We start from the raw sequence: 23,039 nt of genomic DNA on the forward strand, positions 1-23,039 counted from the left end.
TCAAGATGGTAAGAGGAAAATAGATTGTTGATTTTGGGGTGAACTGCCCATTTAAACGACTCTCTTTGTTTTTCACAGGGCATCAGGGATTTATCTTAAAAAAACCAAAAAAAAAACGAATGCTTAGCTCTGTGTCCTGAATGTAATAATAGCACATGAGAAGCACAAACTGGGGTTAACCTAGCCAATTTGATTGGTGGAGCTTAGCGATGGTCTAATTGGCTTCGAGCCTGAAAGACAGTATTGGGGGATAACGTATCACAGTGCAAGCAGTGCATGGGGGCTAGTGGCTGACAGCCGCAGCGTAGTATCTGAGTTTACTATATATGGGCAAAGCCAGGCAGAGCGAGAGCTGCACTCGCTTCCGTGTTTGTGTGATCAGGGAGTGCACGGCCGGGGAAGCGTTACTGTCGCCACTGTTTCATTCATTTATAAGAGTAACGCTAAGCAAGTGACTAGCAGGGAAAATGCCGTTTGAACTGAGTAAGTCTATTTATTTTTAATGGTAGCGGCTGAGAGAAAATGCAACGTAACTCTTTATTGTGGGCGACATTATTCAACAGATTGAGCTAGTCAGCCAGGTAGCCCGTCGCTAGCTAGCTAGCCTCGCCCATAGCTGCGTGATTTTGACACTTCATTTCGCAAATGAAAGAAAAAATGTCGGCATTGGATTATGTCAGATTTAATATACGCCTGTGTCTGATAAGCACGATTTGTTGTGAAGATACTCTGGCTCAAACGTCAGCTCATTACAGACTGTTCATGTTAGTGTTAGCTAGTCGAGCTAACGTCAGTCAGAGGAAATAGTTGTGCTCACATCGCCTTGTTATGACATGTCCAGACAGAGGGTGGCTGACAGCCAGGAACCTCTGCAGGGGAAGTAGCTCACAGAAACTTGGTTTGTGGCTGCTGAACAAGCGTGAAGTAAAGTTTTGGCTGTAATTTTAATGTCGAGCTGGTGGAGATGAGAGATAATATTCTCGTAAAGAAAACTGATTTTAGGGCCAATGCGGAAGCCCAATACGTGCACCAACCTCGTTACAGCATTCTTGTTAGTGCAAGATTTAATGGTCTTTTGTTGGTGAATTTACATGTATGTATATAAAACTTAACTAACATCATTTTAAGATGCTGATGCTTGTTTTTTTAATCGTTGTTGTTATAAGTTAAGAACCCAAACAATGCATAGGCTATTCATAAAATACATCTAAATCAGCCATTGACTTATCGGTAATAAACTTGGACACCTTGCCAAAAAGGATGAGGCACAGTTTTAGGAAGTGTATTTTTATACTTCTTGATCTTTCTTTTTTTTTTTTCTCCATTTTGTTACAGCTTAAATTATACTACATGTTTCTTATTGGCATTTTGTATTTGTGAGGCAACAGCTGAGTCTCACTGCTATGACAGTTCTATAAGACATGGGTCTGAACACAGACTTGACCAATAAGGACAGAGTTGGCTGTTCGGTCAAAGTGTCTGGAAAGATCAGTGATGTTAGAGGCCACGTTCAACACTTTAGGTTCTCAGAATGACTAATGAAGAATGAAGTGATGCTGATTAACTCTGCTTACTTATGTCCTATCTGAAACAGTAGTAGTGCAAGATATTAGTCCAGGCAAGATGTACAATGTAATATTATTTGTCTGCAAACAATACCTTATGGAATAGTATAATTTAATACTTTTTTCAGTGAATGCTCATTTAATTTGTATTTACCTTTTTTTTTAACGTTTTTGTCATCTTTCTTGTCATGCCTACTTTTTTAGGACATGTATTTGCCAGTCTCCCACAGATGGAGAGGGGAGTTGCAAAAGTGATTGGCGGCGATCCCAAAGGCAACAACTTCCTGTATACCAATGGGAAGTGTGTCATCATCAGGAACATTGAAGTAATTTTTTATCTTTTTAAGAGCCATATTTAACAAGTGTTGCCTGCTTGCTTATTTATTTATTTATTTATACCAGCCTGGGTCTGAGTTTTGGCCATTATTCATATTAATCATGATGACATTTTACTCCCTAATTACAGTAAATTGCTTTATTTCTACTGAATTTGGTGAGTCAAATTTTAACACCAACCTCAAAAGCATCATTTGACTGACCTTCTGGTTAAACATTTCATGTTTCTTGCACCTGTGACCACACCCAGCATCTGTGTCAGGTGTGGTCATGAGTGTGCTCTGGGTGCACTCTAAAATCTGACTGGCACAGTGCCGGTTTGCGCTGGATGGACATGGTTTTGACTCCATATCAATTTGGCAAAAAACTGCATATGTCACTTATGATGACTTGCTTTGACGCCTTGTGCAGCAAGTTGAACATAACATTGTGCTTAACAGCATCATGGCAAAACAGTAGAGACTAGTAAACACATGTATTTATCATGACATGTAATGCCAAATTCAAATGGAAATGGTACTGTTACTGTACTGTCTCTGCCAACACTGTCTGGCTAAACTGTCTAAAGATTAAATTAAAGTTTAGCTGCAATGATAGTTGAATTGTTTGCATACAAAGCACTGTTTAGCATGTTTAGAATTGAATTAACACTTCTTACATTTAACTAATTCTAGTTCAATAATTATATAAGTCATCCTCAACAGGAAGTATTACAACAGCATCTTCACTACCTTCTGCTGCTTGATTGTCAGCTGATAGTTACCCAGCGCTATACTGGCCACCTCATTTGCCACTTGCACTGCATTTAAGAGCTTTCCCCACCCATGCCACTGCATAACATACTGCACAACAGCATGGTTGAATGGAGCGCAGCCTCTGTTGCACCTGTAATCACACCTATGGGTGATGTGAGGGTGAATTGACCACAGAGTGCAACAGCAAGGTGAGAGTTTCAAGCACTAGAGGTCAGCAAAAATAAGATTTTCAGCTGGTATTCAGTTTCTCTTTAACCAGGGAGCAGTTGTGCAAAATGAAATGAACATTTTCAAGTGACAGTTTGGGTTACAAGTTTTAATTCACATCTTAGTTTTTTACTATTAGGGTTTAACTGAGCAATTCTTAAAATGTGTGTGATCACGCTCATTACTTGCCCCAATGGACACAATCGTAAAGCTGTGTCAAGCTGCGATGCTGCGTCCCTTTTTAAATCTCCTTCCTTAATCTAATGAGGAAAATGTTATCATAACGAATAGGAACCAAAACCCTGAAAATAAGGTCCAGGTTAAAAAATAGAACCAAATTTTCTTTTAACTTAGTACTAATTTAGAAGGGAACTATCTAATGTGCCATTTGTCAAATGCAGACCTGCTGATGTCTCACATTTCCTGTCTTTTACAGAACCCGGCTATAGCAGACATTTACACCGAACATGCCCATCCGGTTACTGTTGCCAAGTATGCCCCCAGTGGATTCTACATTGCATCTGGAGGTAAATGACCCACATCTGAACGTATGTCATGTCCGCAAATGTGTGCATATAGTTAACCACTGTAATGTTAATACTATAATAAAATAATTGGTTTTAAATCCTTTTAGATGCATCAGGAAAGATCCGTATCTGGGACACCACCCAGAAGGAGCACCTGCTCAAGTACGAGTACACCCCTATTTCAGGGAAGGTCAAGGACATTGCGTGGACAGAGGATAGCAAGAGGATTGCTGTTGTTGGGGACGGACGAGAGAAGTGAGTATGAGGGGGTTTTCATACATGTTCAAGAAATGAAAGGAGTTAGCCTCATTAAACTCAGATCACCGTGACTCATGAGAAGCTTCTCCCACTGAATAACGCCCACTGTGCACAAGTCCATTGTTTTGCTTCAGATATTTTTATGTTTAACATGCCAAGGTTGTGTTTTGGTAGAATTATAATATAATTGATTGTCTTGCTTGATGTCATGGCTTTGTATAGAATATGAGCAAAGTGTTGCTCATATTGTGTGTGTGAAGGATATTTATTGTACATCACTGTTGAGCAGTAAAGACTCCATAAGCCAGCCAGCACATTGCCTGCCTTACCAAATATATGGGGCGACTGTCCATTAACAAAATTATGAAATTACCCGCTGCATAATTATTATTTTAGTGTGATTGTAGGCATGAAGCAATGTTCTCCATAAACTCTGTTTTTAATTTAATCCTGGGAGACTTGTAGACTTGTTTTTATAGAGGAAAAAAAAAGTGTTTTTCTGTTATTTTTATTCCTCTCACAAACCTCACAGAAACCTGGAACAACGGTATGCATGCATGCTCCTCTCTTGTTGTAGGTTTGGGGCAGTGTTCCTGTGGGACTCTGGCTCATCAGTGGGGGACGTTTCCGGCCACGCCAAATTAATAAATAGTGTAGACATAAGGCAGAAACGCCCTTACCGCCTTGCTACTGCGAGTGATGACACCACTGGGTCCTTCTTTGAGGGGCCTCCCTTCAAGTTCAAGTTCACATTACGTGTGAGTTGCAGAGATTTGCTTTTTTTTCCCCCGTAGGCAGCTGTGCAGCTTTTGGAAAGGGTAATTTGTGTTTAAACAAATTAGTTAGAGCCAATTTGATTTTGCTGGACCTGTCAGACCAACCAGAGGTTAAATGTCTTAAATAGCTTCAATTTGTAGTATAATTAGTAACAAAATATTATCCTTATGCAAATACAGACAAAGTAGTAGATTAAGGGCTTATTCTGTGACTTTGAACCAGCTGTCTTATTTTTAATACCCATTGGTCATAGCAAGTCTTTCACACCCTGGTGGCTTTTGACAGTGTAGCCTTGTTTGTCTGTTTCCATATTACATAACTCCCTTCCCCCATAAATTCTTGGAGAATGTGTGAGTCACATTCTTAAAAGCAGGCCTTCCCTCTAGAAACATATAATACACCTTTTTTAAAATCAGTTTTTAGAATTCAGTCTGCATTTGTTTTTTCAGTATACAAGTGTAGATTACATTCTGTAACGCTGACCTAGGTTGGGATAGTTGCATTGGAAATATGTCATACAGTAGATATGTAAGCCCCAAAGGCTCTTGTAGCTAAAGCCAAAGCATAAGCCAAATGTTTTGCATTTTTGCCATGTATAATCATATTTCTTATAAAATCACAGCTTCTATTTGCTGTGAGAAAAGCATCTTTAATTTGTTTTGTCAAACAGCACATGCACTCCTCTTGAGCCCACGTCTTGTTGCCTTGATGTCTTATTCTGATCATGAACTCACTGATCCAACAGTTCCTGACTTTGGTAGTAGAGTAGGCTGCACAGTACAATATGTGCAGCAGTTAATTTAGATTCCAGAGAGCCCCCACCCTAATGTAATCTTCTTATCAGGAACAATGTTGTTTTTGCACAGCAGCAACAAACTGGTTTGATAACAACCTTCTGAACTGCCTTGTATATAAAAATGATAATTTTCCCAGTTGAATTTTTGTGTTATTAAACCCAGGCATTGGTCAGCCCGATGGCCTAAAATGAGGAAGGACTGTGAATTTCTGTCTGTAATGAGGATGACCAAGAATGACAACTATATTTATTTTTTCCATTTGCCAGTTTGACTTGTGTCATCTCTTTTTAACTATGATATCAGATTGAAAGTCTGACTGTGCCAAATAAAATACAAATATGGACTGTATCTTTCTTTACGGATCATTTCCCACTATTTTTCTTCCCTTCTGTCTCCCCGGTGACTCCTAAAGGACCACAGCCAGTTTGTCAACTGTGTTCGCTTCTCTCCAGATGGAAGTCGGTTTGTCACAGCTGGCGCTGATGGCCAGGTGAGTATTGGATTGCCAGGTGTGGCCATAATAGTAACTATCACTGTGAGAGATATATATATATATCTATATCTCAAAGAATGTTCCTCGTCTTCTTAATGAGTATAACTTCTACAGATTTTCGTCTATGATGGAGCGAATGGTGAGCAAGTTTGCTCACTGGGTGGAGAAAAGGCCCACAAAGGAGGAATCTATGCGGTAAGATTTTTATTTTTAATTTTTATATAGTATGTGTAAAAAAACAACAAAAAATTTTTTTTACATTTTTTTTTTTGTATTAAAATTGACACTACATTCAGTATACATTTTGCTAGTCTGTCTTGTTGGAACTTAAACAAATTATCACTGCAGTGTGTTACATCTTTATCATCCTCTGGCCCAATAACTTTTTGTTTTTCAGGGGAGCTAGCTATAAGAGTTAGCATGCAGTCTGGCTGGAGTATGTGGACAGAGAAAATGCTTCTTTCCCTATTCAAATTAGGGATTATGTCCTCAAGTTACTGATTTAGACTTTTACATTGATTTGTTTGTTTTCCATATAGCAGGGGTTTCAGTTGAGTGAACATTTATAGGGCACTTGAACATTCTTTACACACAAAATTTGCAACTTTGGTTACATGCATATTAATATCATAACTTTTTCTTTCAATCCCTCTCTGTTTTTAAATCCTCCAGGTCAGCTGGAGCCCTGACAGCTCCCAACTGATCTCTGCCTCAGGGGACAAGACCGTGAAACTCTGGGATGTTGGTGCAGGTACAGCCGTCACCACCTTCAACATGGGCACTGATGTGACAGACCAGCAGCTGGGCTGCCTGTGGCAGAAAGACCACCTCCTCAGCATCTCCTTGTCAGGATACATCAACTATCTGGACAAGAACAACCCTGACCGCCCCATACGCACAATCAAGGTCAGACTCAGTTTAAGGATGCTATTCCTGTATGTTATTAGTAGAGTTCCTTGATAGTGATAAAACCTTATGTTAAAGCTTATTTTACTTTTTTTTTTGTGGGGTGGGGGGTGGTGGAAAAAAATCGCTGCTTTTAAACTTTTAAGTCGCTGAAAACATGTTTATATTGAAGAATAACCAGACATTTGCAAACATGTATTTGCATTTGTGAAATGTAAATTAGCATCTGCAAATACACAGAGGTTTGTAACTATGTACCCAAATGTGCAAATACAAACTGAGATTTGTACATTTGTAATAAGTAGCTTGTGTTTCATATAATTTAGTGTCACTGAACACACTCTCAAATCAGCATTGAGCTGTCCCTATGAGCTGCCATTATTTTTATTTATTTATTTATTTTGATTTGTGCTTTCAGATTTATACTGAGATCAGTAAATCAGACACTATTTGCTAATTATGACCTTTTTTAAAAAAATATGGATACACATTCTGAAATCTAATTACACTTTTTCTTACCATATTACTCTCACCATATTCACACACAGAAGCCAAAACAAGTGCTACTTTTTGTATAAACCTCTTAGATCTTTGTCTGTGAGCTACTTTCAATGGATTTTTAAAAACAACTGTGACCTATGACTTGGGGAGATAAAGCATCCTTTCACTAGAGCAGAGACTAGAGGCGTGTGACTGGCATACACATTAGTCAGAAATGGTAAGGTGTGTAAAATTACACAAGATCCAGTCCCTCAATGTCAGCGTGTAGTTGGCTGACCCGGCCACGGGACTAGGTTTGATTAAAGCCTTAACTTGAATAATATGTCGCAGAAGGCAGTAGGACAGAAAATCAATGTATTTCAGGTTACTACAGGAGCATCCAAATTAGTCATGTGGCTTTCACTGGAATTAATGTGCTGCCAAATCTCCCAAGTGATATTATTCTAATATTCTACATTAACTGTTCTTATGTGCCCTTATAAGTATATCTGAAAACATGTTCTTGTTCATCCTACAGGGTCACGGCAAATCCATCCAGTGTTTGACCGTTCACAAAACTGAAGGGCGACCATACATCTACTCGGGGAGCCACGATGGACACATCAATATCCTTTCACTGATTAAGTGGTGCCAATAATGATTGTAAAGGTCACTCGGTGGCCGATAAGTCAAAGTGCCCTTTTATATTATATGTAGATTACCTTTGATCATGTGCAGATGTTGCACAAACTGAAAATAGTTTTTAATCTCCTAAATATGTTGACATTATATTACTTGTAAAATTAAATAATATAATAACCCAGCTAACTAGAGATATTTGGCTGTTGGAGAGGTTTATTTTTTTTATAGTTTGATCACCAAAATTCTAAAAAAAAAAAAGTTCGAAAAATGTCATTTTAATAAATTTCTATATATAACTTATATTGTAACTTTCCTGCAATATTAAGTATCCATGTCTACGGTTAATTTGTTCCTTAACGATTGCCGCACATTACTGGGATGCAGAAACTGGGGAGAACGACTGCTTCTCGGGGAAAGGCCACAGCAACCAGGTGAGCAAGATGGTGACTGACGAAGCCAACGAGCTGGTGACGTGCAGCATGGATGACACACTGCGCTACACCAACATCGACAAGAAGGAGTACAGGTAGGGGTCATTATGTGTCACTGGAGATTTTTTTTGTTATGATAGATGGTAATGGGTGGATGTGCCCAAGCTTAATGATCTGTCATGTAAAAAAATCAGTAACAATGTCTTTGTAGTCAATGTATAAACACGTCATGCATGATCACTTGGAGTTATATATGTCATTGGAATGCCTGTCTTTTTCAGAATTCCATAATTTGTCCACCTCTAAATGTTACAATGCTCATTTATGATATAAATAACCTAATCTGCTGGTTTTCAGTGCCTCTGACGTTGTGAAGATGGATTTCCAGCCTAAAAGTGTGTCAGTAGCAACGGGAGGGCTGTCGCTGGCTGTGTGCATTGGGCAGGTGATGTTTTTGTCTTATTCATCATTGCTTATCTTAGCCAAATTCTTAGTTCAGTGTTTCTCCTGTGGACACATTTGAGCATTTCCAAGGTTTTACATCATCCACCTGATATATTAATCCTCTAAAGTTTTGCTGTATGCAAATGTTGTGTCTTATGCTGATGGCATCATTCTTTATCTCTTGTTTTTTCTAGATTGTCCTGCTGAAGGATAAGAAGAAAGTCTTCACATTGGACAATCTCGGCTATGAAGCAGAGGTTGGAGTTATCCACCCTGGGGGCACCACTGCTGCGGTGGGGGGAGCAGTAAGTGGACCTATAAGAACATAGATTATCTCTGCAAGTTTCCGAGTCGCCGAGTTTGGTCAACTTTGCTCTCTCGGAAAAAATGCTTTTGAGTTCAGGGGGAAAAATAGCATCAGCAAGCCTTGGTGTGTAATAATCATCCATTTTAAGTAACCATCACAGGAAACAGTACAGCACACTCTTCTTCACACACTGGGGACATTAGATTAGAGATTCATTCTTTCCTTTTTTCTCCTTTTTTTTTAGGATGGGAAAATCCATCTGTACTCCATTCAGGGCAACACTCTGAAGGACGAGGGTCAAACTATGGAGGCTAAAGGGCCGATCACAGACATGGCCTACTCTAATGATGGAGCCTATCTGGCTGTCATAGATGAGAAGAAAGTTGCCACAGTTTTTACTGTGGCTGACGGCTACTCGGTAAACATTTGTCTGTCCTACTCTGTATACATTGCCTATCGCAGTTTTGTATAAAACTCATTGTCTCTTTTTATAATTATTTCTTTTTTTCACCAGGTCAAAAATGACTTTTACGGACACCACGCCAAACCAGTGTCTTTGGCCTGGTCACCTGATAATGAGCACTTTGCGACTGGTGGGATGGACATGATGGTGTATATCTGGACGGTTGGTGATGCAGACAACAGGATTAAGCTCCCAGGTAGGCCAAACAAGTGCACATGTGCATTCACTCATGCCTGGCTTCCACGCAGGTACACATCGTATGAGCTCTATAAATCCACTCTACAATAAAATCCAAACATGCAAAAACAAAGGCAACAGAACATTTTGAGCTGAGCTAAATTATGCATTTAGAACATGTAGCTGCATATATAATCCTTAAGATTTCGGTCCTGTTTTTTTTTTTTTTTTTGTTTTTTTTTTGTCGACACCTGTGGTCACTGGTGGTAACAGCAAGTGGTTTAACACTGAGCAACTTCTTCAGAAATACAACAGAAGAGCAACCAGTGTATTGGTTTGCAGTGCAGCCAAACAAACTCTACAATATGTATTGATTGTTGAGCAAATTGAACTTGGCTACAAATATTTGTCTTTTAATTTAAAACATTCTTGTCTGTGTGAGACATTTTTGTAACAAGGTTGTTTCATGCTTTGATGTCTGCAGACTCTCACCGGTTGCACCATGTTAGCGGCCTGGCCTGGGTAGATGAGCATACTCTAGTCACTACCTCCCATGATGCCAGCATCAAGCAGTGGACTATTACATACTGAGCTGCAAGCAGACAAAACATCCACATCTCCAGGGACAAGGACTACTGTAGAATTCAATCTTTTTTTTTTTTTTTTTTTTTTTTAAACTGTATTTTCACTGTCTAAACGGTGTTCTTTGCTGTCTGTAAACATTGAATTGTAAATGGTTATGGCTGGGAAAAGATCCCATAAAATTATCCGAGATACATGTCTTTTGATGCGAATAACCTCAACTTACACAGAGACAAAATGTTGAAATATATACAATGTAACCATTAGTGCTTTTACATTTCTTTGAGCGTTATGGACCCAGACAAATATTTGTAAGCTCAACATTCCACTCAGTTTAAACTGAAATCCTTGTCTGTGGCTGGCCTCAATGCATCCTAACAAATCAGCAAAATCATGTTTGAAAGAAATGAAACCTTTTGGTTACATTCCTGAAATGAGAAGTAACTGGTCCTAACTGCAGTTACCTGTCAATTTTTTTCCCCAAGGTTTTAAGGGGGTGGGTGCTTTTTGCTTTGTCTTTACTTTTTGTGATTCACAACTCTTGCTGTTGGACTCGGGAGCAATAATAGGAACTGAAAGAACAAAGTCTGTGTGCAATCAAGATGCTGTCTGTTCAGCTGAAGGTCCTGTGTTGCTGTGTTTTTGTTTGGGCCCACTATGCTTGTCTCACTTTTTTTTTTTTTTTGTCAAGTCTTTATGCATCCGCTTCCAAGGTGGGATTAATTCATTAATAATAATAAAAAAACACTTTTTATGCATTTTCTTGATCATGCAGATTAGCACTCTTTCTATTTGTCAGATTTCTGTGCAGGTTGTCAAGTGCGAATCTTCATCACAAATTAATGGCATTCAGGAACACATTGAATTGTGGGTGTTTACCAGGAGGGTGTAAAGACTGAGAGGAGCATTTGAGAAAGCTTCTTAAGACTTTTTCCAGGTGTTTCCTTTGACTCAGTGAGTAACTTGTTCATGGTGTAATTGATATCTATGGATTGAACATTGAACATTGTCTCTTCAGTGTCTCCATCTTTTCTGTCTCCTTTTTTATTGTAAATGGTCTAAAAAAGCAGAAATAATTGAGAAAACTATTTTTAACTACTCTTAGAAACACTTTATGGGGCTGGTGCTGCACTACTCCCCCAGATCTTTAAAATGCTTTAAGAGACATTTCTGATGAGTGTATGTACAGTGATATTCTCTTACCTGTTGAAGGGAAACAAATATTTAATATTTATAGTCTTAATGTTTAATTCGCTAAAAACACAATATGAATGCTGATGACTTGGAATCATCAAGTAATTATTAATGCCTTTTAGTGATGACTATTTAATTTATAGTGGTATATAAAATATACATATACACATATACAAGTGCACTAAAAAGGTTCACAGTATTTCTTTGTCTTACAACCACAGTTGAATTGTTGTTGGTATAGCAGCTATTCATAATTGCACCAGTGTGAATTAATCTAAACTTACCATAATTGCGGTATTATAGAACACCAAATAGCTTCAGGGACATGCCCACCTAAAATATTTTTAAGGAAATTGAATACTATTAAAATTCCTGAAGTATCTAACTGTTAGATACTTCAAGAATTTTAATAGTTTAATAGAGAATATATACCTGTTAGATTCTAACAGGTATATATTCTCCAAATGTGGCATAATCCAATCTAAGTCAAAACCCCCTTCATGCACCTAAATAATAATTTGATAATACTGTGTGTTCAAATAGTATTGGTTTTAATACCGTTGATTCAGTGTCCCATTCAGTGCAGTTTTAGGCAGTATTACATGGGATGTTGAAAGAGTGGCAAGGTTAAATTATAATTACAACTAATATTATGATACCCTAATACTGTAGTTGCAGATGTGTTTAAATACTGACCATGCCCATTAATGACACAGCACACGTTCTAATGCATGGATGTCTTAGTCACAATTTACTAATTTGCTTTTTCCATGATTTATATATATAGTACTGCTTATGTTGCACAGATTTCATAACCTGTGTACACTCCAGTTTTCAGATGGAAAAATGCACTTCAACATGGCCAGCAAACCAGAAGAGATTCAATTACTGGCAAATTATTATCACGCAACAGGCCATGGATAGAACTCAAATCAGCTGATTTTGCCCTAAAGGACTTAGAATCACTTTACATGTTTTGCATAATTTACAGGGAAAAAAACGTATGGAAAACAATTACATTATGGATAGCCTGCACGTGAAAGAACAGTGTCCCAGGGTTCTCTGAATTCTCTTGCAGTGTCAGGAACTGGTCAAGCCAGATCTCTCAAAAGCCCTGAGTCACATCCTCACACAGGAATTCCCATTTTATCTCATGACTCACAACATCTTTCTATGGCTGAGACTTTCTACCCAATACAACCGGGCACAGAGGGCACAAGCTGATCCCTCCCAAGTTTATTACACTGCAGTATCAACTGCTGGATGTTTACCTCCAGTGTGTGTAGTTAAGTTGAGGGAGGAGACTTGAGGAAGGAGGGACAGGAGGACACACCTGTCAAGAGAGAAGAAGAAACCGTAGAGCAGAGCAGCGCTGCTACCTACGGTCTCAGAGGAGCGCAGGAGAGAATGCCTTCTAGCTAAGGGAAGCACACTGGTGGCGGTGTCTATCCATCGACTGCAGAGAGGGGAGATCAAAATGGGTGGTAATATGAGTCAGAAGAAGAGCAGCAGGCAAGCCAGCTCAAGGAGTCACACCAACAATTTCACGTGAGTCAAATCACTCGCCTGTTTGATGCTTTACAGTGCGTTATAGAAAATCTCATTAAAAATAAGTTGCATCTTTCTTTCACTCGCTTCCAAAAAAAAGCACATGCTTGCCAGATCCTGATTATTTATGACAGGAGGCGGTGGAAACCCACAGGGGCCAACACAAAAGTATGTAAGTATTATCAGCAAAATTTACTGAAAGCACCAAAAGTCAAAGTTATTCTGAAAAAAAGGTCCCTGTCAGTGTTTTACTATTATTTATGATGTTTTTGGATTAATATTACTGCTGCATTAATGTGTATGTTGCATTTTACTGCTGCAGTTGTTTAAGGTTGAGCTAATTTTAACTACTTTATGTTGGGTAGTTTAATCCACAGCAATGCATCATATTCTATAAGATCATCATATGTTTGTAGCGTCGCTGTTCTGTGAGTATGTCTAAAAAAATTTCATTAGCTCATAAAAACGGTATGTATTTTCCAGCAAATTGGGGTTCTTTCCAAATTCTTTCCAGTCCTGCTGCTCCTCCTAGGGATGAGGGAGACGGGTAAAATATCTGGAAAACAGCTACATGAAAAAATTGTCCGAGGGGTTGTATTTCTCTCACAATGTTTATGCACAGTTTGCTACTGGAGACAGTAAAAAAAAAAACTGATAATGGTTAACCAAGCATTCATTCCTCCTTCTCCAGCACCACAGGTTTACTGGTCAAACAATGATCTGCCAGCACAACATATATAGTTAACGCTACAATGCTTCTATTAAAAGAAGCAGTAGAAAATGTAACATTTTGCCTGAAACACACCATCTTTTGTGTTGAAATAAATTATTTGTCAGAGCAAGTAAGGAAAGATAAAAAGGTAAGTGGAACATAAACATTCGTGTAGTTCTTAAATTTAAATGTACTGTAAGAGCAGCATTTTGCTTGATGTTAGGTTTGGATGTTGGACCACATTACATAACGCATTGTGGCTGTAAAATTACAAAAAAATAATAGGCTCAATGGGCAGTAAAGCTTGTTGTGTCATTTAATTTTTTTTTCTACTAACTAAGGTTCATTATGTTGCTTTACCAGACAAAATGCATTCAGTAGGTCATTCACTGATCAGAAAAGGAGGTGGCCTCATTTAGCAGAACTCTTCACTGTGGCTCCAACCACTTTTGGTTCATGTCCAGTTTCAGTAAATTAAGCCAGCTGACCCACTGACTCAGTGTTAAAGTCAATGTTTAACACAGCTGCTGACATCCATTTTAAGCAGCACAGCAGGAAAAAGTGATTTCTGTGATAAAACAAATGTAGGACATGAGCTATGGAAAGAACTTTGTAATGTTGGCAGAATCAACATTAGAGTGGCTTTAAACTTTTCTAGGACACATGACACAAGGGCAGTTGTACTTAATATACAGTGGAGCAGACTATGCATAATTAAGCAAGGCTGCATAATATAGATAACAATAATACAGGTTTTAGTAGTGTAGTGTACACTGTGCACATTTGAACAGAGAGAATACAGTAACTGTTAAAATGTAGTCTGGAACATATGATGTTGTAGACATGAATGGTGCACGCTTTTGGAAATGTGCTGTATAGAAATACCGCAAACATGTTCAGATATTTCCTAAACCTGTTGACAATGGATTTTTGTCATCTCAGCTATTTTCAGTGGTTTGGTACAGTCTGCCTGTGGTACCTTTTCCCACTGACAGGTCTATCCACACCCTGGGAAACCTAATACTACTGTTACCTAGACTCCAAGGCTGAGAAAAGAGGTCCCAAAGGGGGTGTTCATCTTACAAGCCTGAGTTTCATTACTTGGCCATATCTTTTTCCCATGGCAGCTCCTGGCCCAAATGATTCTTCAGCACAGTTCACAAAGCAAACCGCATAGACTTAGAGTTGTTCAATCCATGTGCTGCAGCTTTCAAACTTAAACTATGTTGTGTTTTTGGTTTCTGTTTATGATGCTCTTTTATGCAGTTTTCACATGGCAGAAATGTGGCTCACATATTTCTAATAAAGATAGCTGCTAGGCAGTAGTTTCAACAATATTATTAATGTGAAGCCAAGGGAGAATAAAGCAGCCATTGATCAGAGAAAATGCTGCCTGAGGAGAGGCTTTTTTGGGGGATTGAAAACTAAGCTCTTGTGCTGCCTTTGTGTAACAAGCTGTAGTGTGTCTGCAATAGCTCCACCAGTAGCAGAAACTGTTTCCTCTTTGTCGAGAATGGTGTTGGCATTCCATTTATCAGGAAATTGGCAATCGACGCTTCACATTTTCACTCCAGCGGGACATGCATGTTACCACGACAGCTGGAGGGGCAGAGCTCTATTCTGTTGTTACTCTGGTATAAAGACCATCTGATCTGGGGATGTCTTTTCTGGACTTTGGCAAGTTGTGTGGATGAAGGGGTGTACTTCACTCTTACACGAGGTACAAGGACTGCAGCAGAACAATGGAGCACGGATAAGGTAGAAGGGCACTGTCCATTGTTCTTATGGCAGGAGAAACAGGAAGAAATGTTTTCCTGCATGGTATTTGTACATTAGCAATTCAAAACGTTCCAATTTTAACCCACTCAGTAGCACAATGTATCTTATATACATTATTCAAGGTAAGTACTGTGATTTCTTTACAATCACTCATTGATAATGACCTATGTCCTCATGTCTGATTGCTTGTTTACCTGCACATAGAAGAAGAAGGCTCACTGTCACAAAGCTTTTTGTTTTTGTTAAATACATTTGATACACTTTTAATTATTTTTCAAGGCCCATTCATGGTAACTGAAGGGGGGAACTGAGTTCATGGAATCACGTTGGAAGCAAATGGATGCTTTATTGATTCTATAGGTCTGTCTGTTCAGGCTACACGAGTTTGAATTTCATCATAGGGTTCTTGGAACATTGACTCGACAGTGATTTCCACATTTTGAGCATACAGAGCAGTTAATGTTCAACAATTTCTTCAGATCTTTTAAAACTAAATGACCCAAGATGTTAAGGAAGATCTTCTGAAACAAGAGACACATGGCAGGAGAACACTTTATTTAGTTACCACATCACTGTTTTTTTTACTAAGTGATATTGTGCTGTAAAAGGGAGAAAATAGATGCCACTCACTTTTGTCAGAAAATAAAATAGAATTTCTAAAAAATACCTGTGTTAATGGTAGGCCATGAAAAAAATCAATCAATGGAAAATTGCACAAAAGTGAGTACTGCACTGTATCTGATGTGTTAAATGTGCAAGGACATTTTAAGCATTGTAAACAGCTCTTCACAATCTGGTATTTTACCTAACTCACTCAAATTTTCAATTGTTAAACCACTTTTAAAGAAGCCCACTCTAGATCCATCTATTATCAGTAACTCCAGACCAATCTCTAACCTCCCGTTTCTAAGCAAAATTATTGAAAAAGTCGTCCACAACCAGCTAATCGATCATCTGGCAACCAACAAAGTATAGGATCTCTACCAATCTGGATTTCACCCAAACCGTAATACAGAAATGGCCTTGGTCAGGGTTATTAAAGACAGAAGAATAAATAGTTTCTATTTAAGTATTGTTGGACCTGTGTGCAGCATTTGACACTATCGATCATGATATTTTAATGGGGAGACTTGAGAGGTGGGTTGGCCTATCTGGGTCAGCACTGGACTGGTTTTTGTGATACCTTAAAGGACATGATTTTAATATTTCATGATTTAATATTTTCTATTTAATTTTAGCTCCAAAATATTTTTTTTCTCATGTGGTGTTCCAGTGGAATCAGTTTTAGGACTATTATTTGTACTTGCTGCCTCTTGGCCAGCTTATCAAGAAACACAATGTGTGTTACCATAATTATGCTGATGATAAGTAACTCTATATTTTCTTGTCCCCCGATGATCTGAGCCCTATCGACACTCTATCAGAATGTATCAAGGATATTGATAACTGGATGTCTAGTAATTGTTATTGTTATTTGTATTTATTTATTATTTTATTTTATTTATTTATTATTTTACAGTTAAACAATGACAAGAAGGAAATCATGGTTATCGTGGCAAAGGCTACCAGACAGGACATTTCTTTTAAATTGTCACAACTGTCTCTGGAAAGTATCACACAGGTCAGAAACCTTGGCGTCGTCCTTGACGCTGACGTCACTTTCCAGCTCCACATCAGCTGCATAGTTAAAACCAGATTTTATCATTTAAGAAGGTAAGATAAGAAGCTTTTTATCCCAGGAGGACGAAAACATCGTCCATGCTTTTATTTCCAGTCGACTAGACTCCAGTAACGCTCTGCTCTCAGGACTTTCTTGTTCGACTGCTGGAGTTTTAACTAGAAAAAGGAAATACGACCATACCGCGCCTGTGCTGAGGTCGTTACACCTCCACCACACATTTTTTAAAGTTCGTTTTTAAGGCCCTACATGGTCTGGCACGTGAATATCTCTGCGACATGCTTGTGAGCTGTGAACCAGCTAGACCGCTTAGGTCTTAGCTCTGGGTCTCCACAAAAACTAGTGAAACTAGCTTTTATGCTCCAAGCTGCAGGAACGCCCTGCCCAGTCATGTTAGGTGTGCCCCAACATTTCCCCCTCTAAAACCAAACTGTAAACACCTTTTTAACTGCGCATATCAGTAGTCTGGTTTTTCTGGTTTTAACTTTCATTTTATTTTGTTGGTTTTAACTCACGTGTCCTATTATTTTTATTGGTCGACTGTTGGTCTTAATTATTTTATTTGGTTGTTTTTATTCATAATGTTTTAATGGTATTGAAATTCATTATTTAATATATTCTATAACCTTTAACTTTCACATGTATTATTATTCATATGTCTATTCTAACTGTGCTTACTTATGTCTAATGTTTTATCTTTACAGTTTGTTTGTGGCTGCACATTGTGCTTCCACCTGGACTGAAATGTGCTATATAAATAAAGCTTTGCTTGCTTGCATTTGAAATTTGACCCCAATCCAGACTGCTGGATTGAGTTCTTTAAAACAAAGTCAGCTATGTTTACATAATCTCTAGTACCTTGTATTTAATACATCTGAATGTTAAACTGCTTGTCTTGTTAGTTTGTTAAGCATAATTCCTTCCAGTGTCTCAGCTTTAGAATAATTGCTTTCTAAAAATTTAGAGTGGTAGTAATACATCAGGCTCAGAGAAAGCAAAATACTCTGTTGCAGTCAATATTTGCCGCATAGCTGATATGAATGTGTTGTCTAACCTTTTATTTGGTGGCAAAGTTAAACTCATATTTTTCATATTAACAATAGATTTTTCTTGTATTGATTTTGTTGTGACTGAAAATGTAATATCAATGTTTAGCGTGAAGAGAAGGTGAAAAGTTAAACCACTGGAGATCAGCAAAAACCAGATTTTCAGGGGGTGTTAAGGTGCTCTGTAATATCATGTGGGATGTATGTGGGCCAATTTCTCTTCATGGTGGAGTCTGTGCATAGATACTTCCTGCTGAACTTATCTATGCTGGTGAGCGATAGAGTGTTTTTACTGGACTGCCTCGCTAAATAAATCAGTGTTCTATTTTTCCATTAATAAGATCCATGTGCTCTTTAAGGACAAGTTCATTTTTGCAAATTAACCTAATTTAATTTGGTTAATTGCTGCCTTGATGCCTTCATTAGTGTAACTGGTTGTGTTTAATATGGTGGTGATTATGGCTGGACAGTGGATAGCCTGATGCTTCTGGATAAAGTTATGCCTTGTTTTTCTCAGTGCAGCAATGGTATCGAGTAGTACACACGTCTGGTCATTTTTTCTCTACCCTGCTGCCGCCCTCAGAGTGTCATGATGGCATAAAAAAGGGAGACAGGGAGAGGGCAGAAGGGACTTATCAAAGTTAATCATTTTTAGTGTTATTACCACAGTCATGTCTAGGTAATGTTAGGTCAGTAGTCTTCCTGCAAGCATTGGATACACAGCCTGTACTTGGGTAAGTATGCCCACGGTGATACTTCTCACTCGGTCTGGTGAAAATGTGGAAACATAGTTGTTTTTTTTTGGCATTTATTTTTTTTACCATTACCCTCAATGTCATGGTCTGTTGGTATTTTACTAGGGGATAGGTTGCATAGGTTGTGGCATTCTTCTCAGCTGTTATCCACACAACTACAGGAGTTTGGTGAAGCGGGCTGACACTTATTCTTCTTTAGACATACTGCTATTTTCTTCTACATTGATTTGTTACACTGTGGTCCGTTAAAATGGAAGGCTCTTGCAAGTAACTGTTACAACCAGTTTGGTTTTCTAAACACATTTTTAGTGTTGGCTAGTGGAGCATGACAGTGAATGAACTGTAAATACGACTGTACTTTAATTATAAGATTATTAGATATTGTTTGCTTTGTTTTAGACAGATTATACAGATACAGTAATAAGGTGATATATAGCTCGTAATATGTAGCTAGGCATAATCCCTTGACCAATCACTTCAGTCTATATGTTTGAATAAAATATTAATCATCATAATCAAAACCTACAACCATCTGCTGCCAAATGTGTAATATTTTTCATAGTATAAATTTGAATTATGTTGTTTAGCTGGATAATAGTTTAATATTATAATTTATTGACTTTTAGCAGATTTATATTGTATCATATAATCTTATCAGCTTATCATTTTACAAGTTTCTGTTGTCCAAATTAATGATCATGCATTAGCTACATGAGTTTAAACTCATGCAATTCATTGCAGAAACTGTTTCCTCTTTGTCGACATACTGTATATGTGATTTTGTATATCTTAATAAAATCATCATTTTGATTTCAACCATATCACTCAGCCCAAGCCTATCTTCACATATATAATTAAAGAGTTATAGATGGAAAGATGCAATTTTGTTCACTTCTCAACTGATTACACATCAAATTTTAGGCCTTTTTACTTCTGTACAAACATTACTAATGTAAGAAACCTCCAACAGCATCAGACAACAATGGATTTAGTCTTGTGTTAGTTCATGAATCAAAGGAGCTGTTCATCAGTTTGAGAGTGTTGGCAGTTTCCAGTCTTGTGTTTGGAGTTTTGGTGGTGGGGTGACCCCTTTGTTTACGTGTAAATCACGGAGTGTGCCATTGAAGGAGTACTCCACCGAAAAATCTACTTTTTGAGGTTTGAAATGTGGCTCTGAAAAGTTCAAAAGTGGACCGTTGGATTATGCTGTTATGTTGGATTATGAAGTTTCGATGGACATTTTGATTTATTGTTTTTGCTGTGACTCCAAGCTGACGACAGCTGCTGTTCTACCTAAAGAGCAAGCTAAAAAGTTATGGGGAGCCATCTTTCAAATGATAGATTTCCAGTGGAGTATTTCTTTAAGGAGGTGACAAAAGCCACTAACCTGCAGTGCTACAGTATTTGAGAGTTATGATGTACAGAATCACTGTTGTCATGCTGGAATGGCTCATTACATAGATTTTAAATTATTATTATAATTATTAAATTATTATTTTTTGCTTTGTTGGCTGTTTAATTGAGGTTGGAACTGAGCAGAATGTCATTTGGTGTGATTTGGCTGGACATCATCATGTAATAATACAGCAAACAGTTTAATATACTTTCAAAAAAGGAAAGACAGGAGAACAAATCATTATCTGCACAGAGAAAAGGATTCATTAAACAATGAGTTGTTGAGACTAACCTACTTAAACCTTGGAAATAGCCTCTAGGTTGTAAAATAATAATTTAATAGTTAAATAGTAGCAATATACATATACAGAAAAGTATACAGGTCTCTTTGTATTCCCTATGCAAGGCCAGGGACTCTTTGCATGGAGAGGTCATCTTTAAAGTAACATCACGGTCATGGACTGATCACAGAGATGAGAGGGAGGTATCTTAAAGTCACTATCCATAGTCACTATTCCTGATAACCAACCAGAACAGGTTTCCTCTGCATTTCCTCTGACAAGAGCGCTGACTCTTCTGGTGCACTTAAATGAACATATTTATCTGCTACAGGTAAATACAGGCAACACACTTGTAGTATAGGATTCTTATTGTACACCGTGTGTGGTACAGGTGCAGTATATTACATTTGACAAAACAAAAAATCCTAACTCTAGGTCCACTTACTAGGTTTTTGAGGGGCTTTCAACTCCGTTTTATGGTTTGCTCAGTTGTCAACTATATTAAATTTGTTTATGGAGCCTCAATAGTGAGGACAAATATGAACTGTGAAATGTTTTATGTGTTTTTAATGTACTGAAACGTTTGACTGATGTGGCTGTGACTTTACAGCAATTTAGGCTGCAAAAAGCTTGGGATATACTACCTAAAATAAAAATCATCCAGCTTGAACTGGCATTGGAATAAATAGCACTTAATGCTTTAATAACTTAAACATTCAGATTAGTAATGGGAGTTACTGACTCAAAATCAATTTAGTGGTTTAATCAAATACTTGTAGTAAGGGAATCTTAGACAATAACTATTGATGTGTCTTCAGTCATCTTATGAATTCACTCCACAGCTGTGGTTTTTAATCCTGTTGATCAGGGACTCATTTACATTCTGGAAGCTGACTGAATGCTAGTAAATGTTATTAACTGTGTGGTGGGAGAAGAAATTAGCAGTACATGTCACTGACTCTTATCAGTTATGTGTAAAATGCTTTGATGTTGTCTTCTTTTTGTTTAGAAGGTGGAAGTAAAATATTAGACTTGTTCACAATGGGCACAACACACAGACTACCAGCTTGAAATACATCCCACAGTCCAATGCCCCGCACCAAAAATTCTGCCTAAGGCATATATTTACACTAATTTGGAGACCACCAGATTTCATACAATTTCTGCATTTTTTTTTTGATGATGTCTACTGTCCAGTATTTCTGAGTGGTACTATTCTTATATCCACTAGGTGGCAGACTCAGGCTTTTCATTTGCAGTCTGTTACACATGGCCACCATTGTGGAGTCCTATAATGTGGTGCAGTACAAACCCAGACCGTTGTTTCTTCCTGTCGTTGAAAAATTGGGTAAAAATCCAATGCTTCAAACTGTAGTCAAGGTTCTGCTGGTGGTAAGGCAAAGCTTTTTTGCATGTTAGAAAACTGATTTGACTGACTTTGTTGCCTTTGTCTTATGGTAAATCCTAAACTTGTGACCAAGTTCTGATCTATAATCCTGTGTGTTCTTGTGCTACTGTCTGTATGTGCGTGTTTGTATTGCACGTCAGCACATTGAGTCACTGTCATTTCCGTTTCAGCACATGCTTCACTCAGTAGTTTCTATAATAAATTACACTTCCCCCTTTCTGTTGTGAAACATGTCGTGTCGTCCTATGGGTATTCTGAATGAGCTAGATGTCTAATATGATACGACCGTCTCATTTAAGGTTGCTGAAACGTTAACATGGACAAACCACAGAAGGATGACCCAGCTGACCAGAAGATGAGCGACTCTGGGAAGAAGTCTGGAAAGGTTAGTGTCATTAAGTCACTGAGAGCACTATGTAGGTCACGGCTGTTTGACATGTTATTGTTATTTGCCTGTTATGTCATACATTAACCAGTTGCGATGATATGTATGGACAAGAGGTATTTGTGAGGGTACTGCACTTCAGTAAATATGTACATGAGCTTTGTAATTTACACATAACACACATTTCTTTGCTGTTATCCAAAATCCTGCTGTTGCTTTGTGAGGCTTTGACCTGCTGCTGAAACAGAGTCCCTACAATCACATCAAAATTCAATTTAAGTAATAATAAAACTTGATGATGTAATAAAGCAATCACCTTTTCCTTTTTAAAAAAAAAGAAAGATGTTTGATTGATGTTTAGTTTTATAAAATGAAAGAGAAAAGTTATAGTCAGTCCTGGTTATCTTAAAACATTATTTAATATGTAGAATTATCTGTTTTTGTATGCATCCACATTGAAACATCTTGTACTCTGAAATATATACCAAATACAGTATGATTTATTAATACTGTACACACAAAAAATCATAGTGGAAAATCACTTCAAAGAAATACTATTTATTGTTTTGTTCAGTAGTGTCTATAAATGTTTATTAATAATGACTTTTCATAAAATGTGAACTGCACACCACTTAACTTGATCCCATTTCCTCACTACTAGATACAAACATCAGAGTTATAGCTTTGATCCAGCCACCCGGGCAATGCCTG

At 37.8% G+C, this 23,039-nt stretch overlaps 2 protein-coding genes across 18 annotated transcripts in view; both read left to right on the forward strand.

The window, feature by feature from the left end:
- The first annotated feature begins 326 nt into the window (after positions 1–326).
- On the forward strand, positions 327–11,169 carry wdr1 (WD repeat domain 1). Its single transcript, XM_044167386.1, has 15 exons — positions 327–483; positions 1,770–1,891; positions 3,300–3,390; positions 3,498–3,645; positions 4,226–4,406; positions 5,635–5,712; positions 5,830–5,910; positions 6,388–6,621; positions 7,640–7,727; positions 8,113–8,269; positions 8,532–8,619; positions 8,813–8,923; positions 9,170–9,343; positions 9,440–9,584; positions 10,050–11,169. The coding sequence occupies exons 1-15, from the start codon at positions 468–470 to the stop codon at positions 10,154–10,156; spliced, it is 1,821 nt and encodes a 606-aa protein (XP_044023321.1). The 5' UTR covers positions 327–467; the 3' UTR covers positions 10,157–11,169.
- A 1,391-nt stretch (positions 11,170–12,560) lies between these two features.
- The window catches only part of slc2a9l2 (solute carrier family 2 member 9, like 2), a 110,523-nt gene continuing 100,044 nt past the window's right edge, over positions 12,561–23,039 (forward strand). For 2 of the 17 annotated variants that reach the window (XM_044167442.1, XM_044167483.1), the window contains exons 1-2: positions 12,561–12,889; positions 22,243–22,328. In XM_044167442.1, coding sequence (XP_044023377.1) covers positions 22,260–22,328 — 69 coding nt within the window. In that variant the 5' untranslated portion in view covers positions 12,561–12,889; positions 22,243–22,259. Of the gene's footprint in view, positions 12,890–15,158; positions 15,360–16,984; positions 17,094–18,650; positions 18,839–21,313; positions 21,928–22,242; positions 22,329–23,039 lie in introns of those variants that run through there. The other 15 variants (XM_044167474.1, XM_044167505.1, XM_044167451.1 and 12 more) reach the window with 13 other exon arrangements.

The sequence above is a fragment of the Siniperca chuatsi genome, linkage group LG2, assembly GCF_020085105.1.
Source record: "Siniperca chuatsi isolate FFG_IHB_CAS linkage group LG2, ASM2008510v1, whole genome shotgun sequence".
Classification (NCBI taxonomy): Eukaryota; Metazoa; Chordata; class Actinopteri; order Centrarchiformes; family Sinipercidae; genus Siniperca; species Siniperca chuatsi.

Excerpts from the sequence above, each read along its gene's own strand:
- wdr1 (XM_044167386.1), top strand. Across the intron at positions 3,646-4,225 it reads GTTGGGGACGGACGAGAGAA|GTTTGGGGCAGTGTTCCTGT; the intron begins GTGAGTATGAGG and ends CTCTTGTTGTAG. Across the intron at positions 5,713-5,829 it reads CAGCTGGCGCTGATGGCCAG|ATTTTCGTCTATGATGGAGC; the intron begins GTGAGTATTGGA and ends TAACTTCTACAG.